The 14,749-nt window shown below is 38.1% G+C and overlaps 3 protein-coding genes across 3 annotated transcripts; all 3 read left to right on the forward strand.

Annotated features, from left to right (window-relative positions):
- The first annotated feature begins 8,052 nt into the window (after positions 1–8,052).
- On the forward strand, positions 8,053–9,342 carry LOC111418407 (arginase-1-like). The gene is made up of 3 exons (XM_023050949.2): positions 8,053–8,446; positions 8,514–8,951; positions 9,014–9,342. Exons 1-3 carry the CDS (start codon positions 8,053–8,055, stop codon positions 9,238–9,240), a joined length of 1,059 nt encoding a protein of 352 aa, XP_022906717.2. The 3' UTR covers positions 9,241–9,342.
- A 2,436-nt stretch (positions 9,343–11,778) lies between these two features.
- Positions 11,779–12,576, forward strand: LOC139431502 (uncharacterized). The gene has a single exon (XM_071199381.1). The coding sequence runs from the start codon at positions 11,779–11,781 to the stop codon at positions 12,574–12,576; it is 798 nt and encodes a 265-aa protein (XP_071055482.1).
- Positions 12,577–12,722: 146 nt separating this feature from the next.
- LOC139431503 (uncharacterized) lies at positions 12,723–14,096 on the forward strand. Its single transcript, XM_071199382.1, has one exon. The coding sequence runs from the start codon at positions 12,723–12,725 to the stop codon at positions 14,094–14,096; it is 1,374 nt and encodes a 457-aa protein (XP_071055483.1).
- The last annotated feature ends 653 nt before the right edge of the window (positions 14,097–14,749 follow it).

The following is a 14,749-nucleotide window of genomic DNA, read 5'->3' on the forward strand; positions in this document are numbered from 1 at the left end:
CTGGTAACTCCAATTCCAAAACCCAAAATTCTCATGAATTGGGGGACTTAAGGCCAATTAGTATATTGCCTATATTATCCAAGGTTTATGAGAGGGTCATGGCGGTCAGACTTCGCTGTCATCTTGGTGATTATAATGTGTTGCCCAGTTGCCAGTCTGGCTTTCGTCCGGGATTTCTGGGTGTGACGGATGAAATCTTCAAAGCAATTGACGACAAACGGGTTACTATCTTAACACTTTTGGATTTTTCTAAGGCTTTTGATAGAACACATCATGATACTTTAGTGGCTGCGCTCCATTATATAGGTTTATCTTTAGGTTCGATTCATTTAGTACAAAATTATTTGTCTGGACGAAAGCAGTTGGTTAAACTTAATGGTGGTACATCCAATACCGCAGATGTTATATCGGGTGTCCCACAGGGCTCTATTTTGGGTCCTCTGTTATATCTGATATCTACAATTGGGTTCGCCAATGTTTTGGATCACTGTATGCCATACTTTTATGCTGATGATACTCAACTGCTCTACTCCTTTAAACTGTGTGATATGGAAGACGCTGAAAGCAAAATTAATCATGATTTAGTTAAGGTCGAAGAACTTCCTGGCAAGCTTTGTCTACGGATTAATTCTAGTAAGTCATCGGTTATGGTTTTTGGGGATAGAGCTTCATCCGAGTTTGTAAAAACTAACTTGCAATTGGTGATGGGTGGAAGTCGTCTTAGCTTTGGAGAAAATGTAAAAAATTTGGGTATATGTTTCGATGAGCGCCTTCGCTTTGATGGGCATGTTCTACGGCGAGCTTACTCTACATTAAGGTTGCTTTACAACAACAGATACATTTTGAACCAGAACCTTAGAACGCATCTGTATGATGCCTTGGTGTTGTCCATCTTCAATTACGGTGACGTAATATATCACTCCTGCCTTGACAGCGTTCACAGTGCTAAAATTCAAAAGTTACAAAACTCTTGTCTGCGTTTTATATATGGTATCCGTAGAAGGGAGCGCATATCACATACGCTGGCATGGGCTGGTTGGTTGAGCATGACACGGCGAAGGACTCTTCACTGCTTATGTCTCTACCACAAAATTATCTTACACAAAAATCCGCCTTACGTTTATGATAAAATTAGATTTCGCACAGATATCCATAATATTAATATTAGGCATAAACATACGCTAACGATACCTCACCACCGCTTAGAAATTTTCAAACACAGCTTTACGTATTGTATGCCTAACTTATACAATTGGCTACCTGATTCCTTCAAGAGTCTTTCTCTGATTTCCTTTAAGGCAAGGGTTAGGGCTTATTTAAGTGAGCGGCAAGTTGACTGAGCACTCTTCTTCTTTGTTTATTTTGAAATAGTTTCATAGCTGGAGGGAGGATTGAGGGCTAACAGAGATTGAGATTTATATATGTATGCTTGTTATATGTAAGTATGCTTCTTATTGTGTATTTTAAGTTTGTTAATTTTTTTTGCGCTTATAATCGGCTTGATTTCATTTAAATTTTCTTTTTCAATTTTTGTCTTATTATTTTGCTGAGGGTCATTGAAAAACAGTGCGACAAAGGGGCCTTGGTCACTTGGTCGACCTGACATGACCCTCTTTAATCGGAACTGCCTTTTTATAATTTTTTCTATTGTACATATATTATGTCTTATCCGATTAATAAACATTATTATTATTATTATTATAATAATAATAATCATTTTATATGTATATACAGGTTGATTCAAAAAACCGCTGACAGACTTCTAGAGTAGATAATACGTGAAAAATTAAGATGAATAGTTTATTAAAACTATTTAAACGTTTGTAGAAAATTTGTTAATTCAATCAAAAACTGTTGCTTTAATCAAAGTTTTGTAAGAGACCAATTGATAGATAATTGATCACTTTGCACGAAAATACTGCCCATTTGACAAAATTAGCAGTGGAGTTGAAAATATTTTTAAAAAAGGGCTTTTTATTGCAGATAATGTTTAATTTTAAAGAAACTTTGACCTGCTATATCTCGTTAAGGAGGCATTTGCGACCCCATGTATATTAAGACTTTTCATCTTAATTTTTGATGTATTACCTGCCCTAGAAGTCTGTCAGCGGTTTTTTGAATCACCTGTATAAGCTTTGCTATTACAATATCAATAGGGACTAAATACTGATGATATAAGCGAGTCACATAACATTAATTTAGCGTCTGTAGTTAATAGATGACGATTAAGATAAAGTAATTTTAGCTTTGAATATGATTTTTTTAATAATTTGTTAACATGACAGCCAAAATTCATCAATCAGACCCAAAACCTTAACTTGTTCCACACGAGGTATTCGTGCCTCATTTATTTCAATACCTAGATCTCGCTCAATATTCACAATGCCCTTAGCCATACTACCAAATACAATCATTGAGCATTTAGAGGGATTATTAGAGCTCAGAGTACTTTGATAAACTTGCAAGATCAAGGTTGATCAGTTGAGCCGACTCCCTAATCAATAGAAAAAGAGTAACACACTACAGTGTCATCAGCATATTGATGATATTTACAAGTTTTCATACTCTCATGCAGTTTAGATGTATAGATAGAGAACAAAATAGGTCCAAGTATTGCACCTTGCGTTACTCCTGTGCTTATATTTATGAATTCTGAGGTATTCTGATTTAACTTAACATTAGCCTGCAAATAACTATTCATTAATCTTATTGATTTATCACTCAAATCTCCTATATAATGCAGAACAGCCAATAAAATTTCATGATTAACAGTGTCGAATGCTTTACTATAATCCAGTGTAATTAACACCGTCAAATAACCATTGTCACAAGCAGACAAAATATCGTCTTAAATACACGCTAAAGCACTGTCACAACTATAACCCGTTCTGACCCCAGATTGATACACTGTTGGAAATAATTCACGAGCACACCCTGTATAATCTGAACGCGTGGGTCTAGTGTAATAAAATTTGGTATGGAAGTAGTACTAAAGTAGTGTAACTTACTCTCACATGGAGAGCGGCACAACTCTGCTGGAAGGAGAAACATCAATAGCGAGAGCATCCCCCGTGAGATACATGACGTGGCATGGAGTCTATAAGTCGCTGTATTGTAATGATAGGGATGGCCAACCATGCCACCTCAACTCGCCTTCATAGCTCCTCAACGTTAGCGGGGGTAGCCGGATAAAGTTGAAGTCTTAGACCAGTCATGACCCAAACGTGTTCGATCGGATTCAGATCCGGAAAACGAGCTGGCCATGGCAGCATTCGTATACGGTGCTCTTCCACAAAGGTCTGTACAACACGCCCGATGTCCGATAAAACTGCGGTCGGACGTTATCGTGCATGTATAGCAGACCTGGGCGCCGTCGAACGTAGGGAAGCACAACGGACCGTAGCACCTCATCTACGTATCGTTGACACGTCATGGTCTGCTATACACGCAGCAGACATGTACGTCCACCATATGTAATCGCACCCCATACTATAATGCTCGGTTGTCGGTGGATAGGGCGTTCTTGCACACACCGCTCGAGTAGACGACCCACTAATGCCTAGCGTCGACCCACTCGTGACGTATGCTGCGGTGCTCGGGCTTTACTGGAATCCACTGTATCGCACGACGCGCGCGCAGTCACAGAACGATACACCCTCAATGTGCATACCCACAAACATTCCTCGCTCAAACTCGCTTAAGTCGCTCATCCATTGCGCACAGAGTGCGATAACAATATGGTCCCTCACACCACACTAAAAACGACCGGTATTTTCCATCCACTTCGGTCTCCATAGCGACGGAATGTTCCACTTGGAAGGGCGGCTCAGTCAACAATGCCGCGACGGAACAACTCGTAACTCACTGAATAAACTCGTCTACAGTAAACCTTTGCGCTCCGCAAATATTATGGATTTATCTTCACGCGTTCAGATTATATAGGGTGTGATCGTGAATTATTTCCAACAGTGTATTTAGGAAAGATATCAGACTCGACAACATGTTTTTGCAGCTAAGATGCTATTATTTTTTCAAAAATTTTTGATAGTATTGGTAATATATTAATCGGTCTCAATTTCGACAAGCGATCAGGATGGGTTACCTTTGGGATTGGAATTACAACCGATTGCTTCCAACACTCAGGGACCTTAGCCTCAGTTATGCATGCATTAACTATGTGCCTAATTTCTGGAATTATAAAAGGGCAGCAAAGGTTTATCAATTTTAAATGAATACCATCCACTCCACAAGAACCCGACCTCAGGCTGCAAATCACCTCATGAATATCACTATCACTTATTTCATTGAAATTTAATATTACTTGCACTGTGGATTTAACACATGAATTGTATCCAACTATAATGTTATTATCAGGTTGAAAATGAGATTGCTTTGGAGAAATTTCCATTTCTCAGCATTTGTTCTATTAGATAACTCCTGAGAAAAGTATGCTTGTTTTTCTGATCTAATTGCAGTGGTTGTGAAATTTCTCAAGGATCTGTAATAGTTACCGCCACTCTCTCTGCACATACACTTGTATCTCTTCAAGGCATCATTTCTTAATTTGATCAGTAATTTTATGTTATCAGTAAACCAAGGTGCCTTACGTTTTTGCGGGAGAATGATGTTTCCCAACGGAGCATGAAAATCTATTATATATCTATTATAATATCGTACATAGTAAACCAAGGAATCGCCATCAAATCAGACATAAACATATTGTGTCATATTGGTTCCCTTATTTCTGTTTTTGAATCATATGTACAGTGAACCATGCAATGATCCGAAACATTTCTCTCCATAACTTCTGTTTGAACAATGTTTGCATCCTCATATTCAATAATATAATCAATCAAAGTCCGGGAATCTGCGGTAATTTTGGTAGGTTCATTAATTAACTGTTTTAAGTTAAATGTGCCAATTACATCAAGCAATCGTCTATAATCACAGCATTCACATTAAAATCACCCATACAAAACAATTCATCAGCTACGGAATAAATAAATAAATCCCCGAAGTCTCGGACTTCTATTTGATTCTTTGCTAAGTGCAATTTAAGTGTGTCAAAAAGTTTCCATATTTAAAGACGAAAGCTGAAGAGTCCGAAAAATTACTAAATGCGCAAGATTTTCAATATACTTTACCTTTGCTTTAAATCATCACCCGAGTCTTGCTCTTCAACATTTACTGGTTAAAGATCAGAACGCTTTGTAAAATAGCTTTATCCGTTAGTTCTTCCCCAGATGGTTCGTTCTTATCAATCTCAACCCATTCTGCAATTTCCTGATTACACCTAATACTTTATTTATTGTATCTAAGGTCTCTTCTTCACTGATTTGAGATATCCTACCAGTTTCGACAAATCAGCGTTGTAAAGTTTACTTTACTCGAGACCAAGAGAGTGGGCATTATATTTCTGTTCAAAGTCAAAAATGTTGCAAATATGTTGCCAAAAACCAACTCAGTTATTGGTGAATAAGCTATGGAGTTATCTAAAAGAATTTGGGCTTTGCTGTCATTTGGCAATTTAAGTTTTTTTAAATTAATCCTTGACGGGTATGACAAAGTGGTGTAAAAACTAGTCTTTAAATAATCATCTGGCATTTTGTTGGACACTGTAATAAACAGGCAAAGTTTTAATATTCTTAAAAGTCTTTGGTTTTTTAGATTTGCCAATTACGGAAGTAGTAAAACTGTCAACTTATCTTTGTTTTTTTTTAAAGCCCTTAGCCGACTTTTCTTCTCCTCCAGCTAAAGTTGAAGATGGTAAATAACGCCAAAGTAGGCCTCTTTCATCAATTATACACTTAATCAGCTATCAGTTCGTTGTCTTTGGTAATTTTGTCGAATTCTTCCTTGTAGTGGTTTGCAGAGTCGTCATTTGCTGATTTTGTCTCTCTCGTCATATCAAATTTTCGAATTCCATGTCTTCTTCTTCTTCATGTTTGGACTCTACTCCGCAGATGAGGAGAACCTCGGTCTTTTACCGCTGCCAGCACGAGACCACGATCAGTTGTCCAGGAGAATATTTGCATCATCACTTTATTGATTTTTATTTACAACTCGGGCAACTCTCTAGCCGTGATGATGGCGATAAAATCATTGTCTTCTTATTACACCATCATAGAACATGTTCCAGAGTTTTTGATCAAAAATCTTCATTCAAGAAAGCTTCCCAGAATCCTCATCAAGTCGGGGTGGAGAAGTCCCGTTGCAAAGCCATGTGCTCTTTCCAACCAAGCTTACAAATGAAATTAAAGTTTCTGGTATTATAATTAAGTCGATAACGCTTTTTGTCCACGATCAGTTGTCTAGGAGAATATTTGCATCATCACTTCATTGATTTTTATTTGCAACTCGGGCAACTCTCTAGTCGTGATGATGGCGATAAGATCATTGTCTTCTTATTACACCATCATAGAACATATTCCAGAGTTTTTGACCAAAAATCTTCATCCAAGAAAGCTTCCCAGAATCCTCATCAAGTCGGGGTGGAGAAGTCCCGTTGCAAAGCCATGTGCTCTTTCCAACCAAGCTTACAAATGAAATTAAAGTTTCTGGTATTATAATTAAGTCGATAACGCTTTTTGTCCACGATCAGTTGTCCAGGAGAATATTTGCATCATCACTTCATTAATTTTTATTTGCAACTCGGGCAACTCTCTAGTCGTGATGATGGCGATAAGAGCATTGTCTTCTTATTACACCATCATAGAACATGTTCCAGAGCTTTTGACCAAAAATCTTCATCCAAGAAAGCTTGCCAGAATTCTCATCAAGTCGGGGTGGAGAAGTCCCGTTGGACAAACCTTTTGTGCTCTTTCCAACCAAGCTTACAAATGAAATTAAAGTTTCTGGTATTATAATTAAGTCGATAACGCTTTTTGTCCACGATCAGTTGTCCAGGAGAATATTTGCATCATCACTTCATTGATTTTTATTTGCAACTCGGGCAACTCTCTAGTCGTGATGATGGCGATAAGAGCATTGTCTTCTTATTACACCATCATAGAACATGTTCCAGAGCTTTTGACCAAAAATCTTCATCCAAGAAAGCTTGCCAGAATCCTCATCAAGTCGGGGTGGAGAAGTCCCGTTGCAAAGCCATGTGCTCTTTCCAACCAAGCTTACAAATGAAATTAAAGTTTCTAGTATTATAATTAAGTCGATAACGCTTTTTGTCCACGATCAGTTGTCCAGGAGAATATTTGCATTATCACTTCATTGATTTTTATTTGCAACTCGGGCAACTCTCTAGTCGTGATGATAGCGATAAGATCATTGTCTTCTTATTACACCATCATAGAACATGTTCCAGAGTTTTTGACCAAAAATCTTCATCCAAGAAAGCTTCCCAGAATCCTCATCAAGTCAGGGTGGAGAAGTCCCGTTGCAAAGCCATGTGCTCTTTCCAACCAAGCTTACAAATAAAATTAAAGTTTCTGGTATTATAATTAAGTCGATAACGCTTTTTGTCCACGATCAGTTGTCCAGGAGAATATTTGCATCATCACTTCATTGATTTTTATTTGCAACTCGGGCAACTCTCTAGTCGTGATGATGGCGATAAGATCATTGTCTTCTTATTACACCATCATAGAACATGTTCCAGAGTTTTTGACCAAAAATCTTCATCCAAGAAAGCTTCCCAGAATCCTCATCAAGTACGTCGGGGTGGAGAAGTCCCGTTGCAAAGCCATGTGCTCTTTCCAACCAAGCTTACAAATGAAATTAAAGTTTCTGGTATTATAATTAAATCAATAACGCTTTTTGTGTGTTCATTATATGAAAATAGACTTTTAGATCATTAATTTAAGTGTTCTACCTCTAATTGAGGTTATGTCAAATTTATGATGTGATAATTTATGATTATCACTTAATATTTAAATAATAACCTTGAAAAAACAAAAATTATTTTCTTAAAACTTATCACATTTTAATCGAAAATAGATAACATTTTAAACACTTTGACCTAACGACCTGTCCCATAACACCAAAAGATATTTAAAACTTAGTATTAACTCAGTATTCGTTTTGTATTAATTCATCAACATGGTTCTCTTAAAAGAGTGTTTATTGTGTCTTAAAAAATCGTATCCGAAAAGAATTCGTTTCTTTTCTGATAAAATTCGCGAATCTACTTACGTTGGAATTGTAGACGCGCCGGTTGAAGAGGGCCAAAAGAAACGTGGAGTGTCCAAAGCGCCTCAAGTTTTACGAGAAGCCGGATTGATTCAAAAATTAAAAGAAGATTGTAATGTGAGCGTTAAAGATTATGGCGCGATTGGTTTTGATGGGAACATTAAAAGTTCGAGCAAAAAATTACCTGAAAATATGCTCAATTATGAACGAGTCGTTGGGTATAATAAAAATCTCTCGGAGATTGTCCAAAAAGTTATTAATGATGGAAGGATTTGTTTGACTTTAGGCGGAGATCACTCAATAGGTTAATCATAAATTAATACTAAAAAAATGTGTGTTAATTAATTAACGATTTAAACATTATTTTATAGGATTAGGATCTGTTAGTGGTCATTGTAAAGCAAAAGGAGGTGAAAACACCGCGTTAATATGGGTGGATGCTCACGCTGATATCAATACGAATAAAACATCGGATTCGGGGAATATCCATGGAATGCCAGTGGCTCTCCTTGCGCAAGATTTAATCCCTTATTGGAGTAATTTACCTTTTATGGATTGGCACCACTCTTTGTTACCACTAAAAAATATAGCTTACATCGGACTTAGATCGATCGATCCTTACGAAGAATTTCTCATCCAAAAAATGGGGATTGTTTGTTATGATATATATGATGTTCAAAAATACGGTATTGATTCCGTTATTAACGAATCTTTAAGAAAAATCGATCCCGATGGCACTAAATCGATACATTTAAGTTTTGATATTGATGCTCTTGATCCATCGGATGCTCCGAGTACCGGAACACCAGGTTAATTAATAATTTAATCAATATTTATACAAAAAATATAACCTTATTATTTTTTTTTTTAGTTGATGGTGGGTTATTATTAAGAGAAGGAATTTATATAGCATCGACAATCCATAAAACTGGTAGATTGGGTGCGATGGATTTGGTGGAGGTAAATCCAACTTTAGGAGATGAAGAAGATGTCCAAAAAACGATCAATTCAGCGTTGCAAGTGATTGCGGCTGCGTTTGGATACGGAAGAAGAGGTTTAAAACCTGGTTTGGAAGATTTAAAACAAGTTCGATTTTAAAATTTTATAATTTTGTGAACTTCAATTCAAGATTTTATTGGTTGATTTAACTGAACTCTATTGTAACACCTAATTAGCCTGAAATAAAATTACTATACTCTATTTTTTAATTCGGAGGAGTAAAATGAAAAATCGTATAAATTGTTTTTTTATTCTGATTCTTCAACAATATTGGATTCTATCGTCCAAAAGTGTAATCTGCAGAGTGGTATCTAAGTGCGTTAGATGTTTTCGATGCAAGCCCAAAACTTATACAATATTCATCTCATACAATCTTTCTTCCTGCTAGAGTACCAACATCGAATAATATGGTACATAATGGGAAGGGATGTCCAAATAGAGATGAGGCATTAATTAGTTTAGAAAATTCTCAAGAATGTTTGACTGACTTCATGGGCAATTTGAATGTTGCAGAATAAAATCAAACCCAAGTTGACGAACCAGATGAAGATATTGTGGCTAGTATTATGTCAGTCGTAGAATTAGAAAATCAAGAAGATGAGTTATGTACTGAAGATTTAAAATATATTGCAGGATATATAGCCTTCAAATACAGAGGCAAATATAAATTGGACCTAAATCAAGAAATAAATATTAACAAGGAGGAATTTTCATGGACACATACGTTATCAAAAGGACACTTGTTCTATTCAAAAGAATTGTTCATATTGGTAAGAGAGATCTGGCAAGCATTTAATAAATATCATGGCAAATCGTAGTCAAAGGAACCATTCTTGGAACCAAACTTAAAAATTAGTATAAATAACATAAAAGGAAAAAATAAAATGTAGAAATTTTTAAGATAATAAGCCGGTTTTATTTTACCTTTTTACCTATAGAATAGTTATTTATCATATAAATGTTAACAGTAAGATTTTATTTAGAGTGTGGAAATTTTGTCTTCCTTGAATGTTTGTCCAACAGTGAAAATTTACCAAATTTTACCATGTTCTAACTTTTTGAATTGTTCGTTTTTTCCACCACATACATAATCTTTACCATCTTCAAGTTCTTCAATTATAGAAACCTAATTATTAAAAATTATATAATAGAATTAATTTGTTTAACTTACTTTTTTCCTTCTACCATATAGATGCTTCTAACTCCACTAGGTAAGGTAACACTTCTACTTAAAATAGCGGTTAATTCGCTCATCAGACCGGAACAATTACCCCAGCAAAAAATTTATTGCCGTTATGATAAAATTTTATTCGTCTTGCTTTTTGTGTACGAAAAGAAATTGAAGAGAGTCTAGAGAGATGTACGGCTAGCTAAACCCGAATGTTTCTAGGCGTCTCAATTTGAAAACACTCCTCCGAATTAAAAACTAGAGCATAACAAAACCTAATTTGCTGAAACTGCAGTAGCTAGTGCTAAGTCGTTTGAAAACAATATCTAGAATGCTAGCATTTAATCGCCAACAATATATGTATAGCCCTCTGCCAATAGTATCTAGTCTTCTGGTAGCAGTGTCTACTCCTCTACAAACGGTAGGTAGACTTTTGCAAGCAGTATCTAGTCGCCACAATATATAGCTCTCTACCCATAGTGTATTATACTGCCCATAATATAAATATTATGATGTTTTTGGATAGTGGTCCGAAAATAGCCCCTCTTCTTTCGAAAAGAATTATTTTAATAAAAATAACATTACTAATTTTAATAATTTTAATTAGTCTTTTTATTAAATTAAAAATATTTAAATAGAATTGTCGAATTATCTCAGGGTCAAAAGCAGGTTCTGTCAAGACAAACACGTACACAACTTAAGCTGCAATTAAATTGAAATGTTGTCGATAAAATTAACAGAATTTACTGATTATACAATTACTTTAAAGTTTAACTATACAAATTTACTTAACATGATAAAAATAGCAGCAGCCATGAGTAACTATGGTAACCAATCATTTTAAACAATTTCCTGAGTGTCAAAAAGTGATTTAGTATAGCTTGTTGAAGTTGTTGGAATTGGGATGAGTAAACATTATCGGAAAATCTGGCTGTTTATGAAAGGAATGATATCGTTTTGAAAAAATCTAAAAATCTCTTTCCAGTTAAGGTTTTTGCAAAAAAGTAATGACCCAGGACAGTATCTCGTACTATTTCGCTCCACACATTGATCTTTTGCGGATATTGAGTGTGACTTTCTTGTCCAATATGAATTTTGGGTAGCCCAATATTAACAATTTTGCCTATTTGCTTGTACGCTCAATGTAAATGTTCCCTAGTCGGTAACAATTATGCTTTTGACAAAGTCGTTGTAAAATTGTTGTTGCAAAAACTACGACTAAATGCTCTTGAATGAGGTTTACTTGATAGGAATGATATTAATACCCCTTTTACATGTGGGATAGGGTGGAAAGTTTCAGGGTGGGAGAATCAGTAGAATCGGATCACCAACCGCTGGAATTGGTACTAAGGGGCGCGTGGGGGAGAGGGAGTTTGAATCGGGAAAGAAAAAGTATAAGGGCTGACTGGTCGGAAAGAGGGATAGAACACTTTAGGGAAAAGTTAGAGGGGTGGCGACGGAGAGTGGAGATGGCTAGGGGGGTGGACGAGCTGGTGCGGGTGGTGGGGGAAGCGATATTGAAGAAAGAGTACGTTCGAGGGGGCAGTGCAAAGCTAGGCAGGAACGAATGGTGGGATGGTGAGTGCATGGGGGCGAAGAGAGAGGCGAGAAGGAAGTTGAGACAGTGGCGGAGAGGGTTGGTGGGGGTGGAAGAATATAGGGAAGCATTGAGGGGATATAAAGAGATATGCAAAAGGAAAAAGAAAGAATTGAGGGAGAGGGAGGCGGAAGAGATTAGAAGGGTGAGACAAGAGGGTGAAGTTTGGAAATATATAAACAAAATAAGGAAAGTACAAGAGGAAATTACCAGTGAAATACAAATGACGGAGTGGAGAGATTACTTCAAGGGTCTGCTGGAGGGGGAAGAGGAGAGGCGGGTAGAGGAGGTAGATACAGGGGGACGGAGAGGAGATGAGATGGCCGGGGAACAAATGGAGGCGGCGTTGGGGGGACTAAAGAGGGGGAAGGCTCCAGGGGGGGACGGTGTCCAGAATGAGGCATGGCTGGAGGCAACGGGAGAAGTGAGGGGAAAGTTGTTGGAAGCGCTGAACAAAGTTTGGGAAGGGGAAGGGTTTCCGATTGGATGGAGGACGGCGATAATAAGCCCCTTGTACAAGAAGGGAGTGAAGGGAGTAGTGGAAAATTATAGGGGAATTAGCTTAATGGACTCGGCGTACAAGATATATGCGAAGGTGCTGCTGCAGAGGTTGGAGGAAGAGATGGAAGAGAAAGGGATCTTACCGGACGGACAGACAGGCAGGATTTAGAAAGGGAAGGGGCGCGATAGATAACGTGTACATTGAAGCACTTGGTGGATAAAAAACTGGAAGGGAAGGGAGGGAAGCTTTACGCCCTATTCATAGATCTAAAGGCAGCGTTTGATAAGGTGAATAGAGGGAAGTTATGGGAGGAGATGAGGAGGAGAGGGATTACTGGTGGGACAATAAACAGGGTGAGGGAGATATACGCAGAGACGATAGCTAGGGTAAAGGTGGGGGACGAGTTAACGGATAGGTTCTGGACAACGAGGGGTTTGAGGCAGGGTTGTCCACTTAGTTCCGCTCTGTTTGCCTTGTATACCGCAGACATGGAAGACAGATTGACCGGTGGGCAGATGGGAGGTGTGGTTGTAGGGAGGAGGAAGGTGCATTCACTGGCTTACGCGGACGATTTGGTGGTAGTGGCGAGAGAGGCGAAGGAGATGAAGGCGATGATGCGGAGTTTGGAGAGTTATTTTAGGGGGAAGGCTCTGGAGGTGAATGTAGGAAAGACAAAGGTTATGAAGTTCTGTAAAGGGGGTAGAAGGAAGAGCGAAGACTGGAGGTGGGAAGGGAAGGAGATAGAGGAGGTGAGGGAGTACACATATTTGGGGTACAGATTTAGAGAGGACAACAAGGAAGGCGCGCATGTGAGGGCAATGGCAAAGAAGGCGAATAAGGTGATGGGGCAGGTCTGGGGGTGGGGAGAGAGATTATTTGGAAGGGATATGTTAAAAAGGAAGATGATATTCGAGTGCTTGATTAAAAGTGTTATGATGTACGGGGCGGAGATTTGGGGGTGGAAAGAGCAAGGGCTGTTGGAAGGCGTACAGGCTAGGTACTGGAGATGGGTTTTGGGGTTGGCAAAAGAGACGCCGGAGTACATAGTCAGAGAAGAGGTGAAGGTTGATAAGTTAAGAGTGGAGGCGGGTAAAAGGGCGGTACGTTTTGAGGAGAGGGTTGAAGGGAGGTCTCAATGTAAAATTTTGGGGGAGTGCTGGAAAGAGATTAAGGCAGGGAAAGGGGGTTACGGGCAACGAGGGAGGGAGGAATATTTCAGAAGGGTGGGGTACTCAGTGAAAGCGATAGATGATAGAAGGAGGGAAGGGATTGAGATGTGGAAAGAGCTGGAGAGCAGGGACAGAGATGTACAGAGGCAAGAGAGAAGGGGGCAGATAAGGGAGAGCAGGTACAACCCTAAGTACGAGGAAATAATAACGGAGGGATTGCCGAAGTACCTGTCGGTGGAGGGGGATGAGGAGGGGAAGAGGATGGTGGCAAGATTCAGATGCGGCAATGAGGAGAGAGCGAATAGGTATTGGATGAGAGATGATGAGAGGGGTTGTAGGCTATGTGGGGGGGAGTGGGAGTCGTTGGAGCACCTACTGAGGGAGTGTGACGAGCTAAGAGAGGAGGTGATCGGCTGGAAGCAGGTGCTGGGGGAGGGGGCAGAGGGAAGAGAATGGATGAGGGAGGTGGTGGCGACTAGGCAGCGTAGGGAGATGCGGGGAGGAGATGGGGAGGGGTAGGATAGGAAATAAAATGTATTGTATTGTAATGTGATATATGTAATTGCAGTATGGTTAAAATTTAATTGTTTGTGGAATGTATTGCTGATTTGGTAGCAATAAACTTATTAATTAATACCCCTTTTACAATAAGAAGTAATCTTGCCCACCTAAAACCACGTTTTATTTAACCTCCCCTAAAACATTTGGTAGGCCAGACTTCGAGAAATGCTTCAAGGGATGATTTTTATTTGCTCACAGCTAGACTCGCCATACTTTGGCTAATGAGTTGACGATCAGGATATGTTGTATTAAAGAGGTGTTTAAAATGATTGGTTACCATAATTACTCATGGCTATTGCTATTTCTATCATGTTGTGCAAATTTGAATAGTTAAACTTTAAAGTAATTTTTCTCGAAAGTTTTCTTATGTAAAAAAATTTAAATCTTTAGACCCGTTTATAACGATTTTATCGCCTATATCCGTTACTTTACGGACACACTGTATAAACAAAATGATGTGAAATATTAAATTAATTAGGGAAATTGTAATCCCAACCTCAAAATTTTATAGTAAACTTATCAAGAATTTTTCGTATTGAAAGTAAGAAGAGTTTTTTGAAATTTGAATCAACAAAACAATAAATTATAAAAAAAATTACCTAACTTAGCCA

This window comes from Onthophagus taurus, chromosome 10 (assembly GCF_036711975.1).
Source record: "Onthophagus taurus isolate NC chromosome 10, IU_Otau_3.0, whole genome shotgun sequence".
NCBI classification, from domain to species: domain Eukaryota; kingdom Metazoa; phylum Arthropoda; class Insecta; order Coleoptera; family Scarabaeidae; genus Onthophagus; species Onthophagus taurus.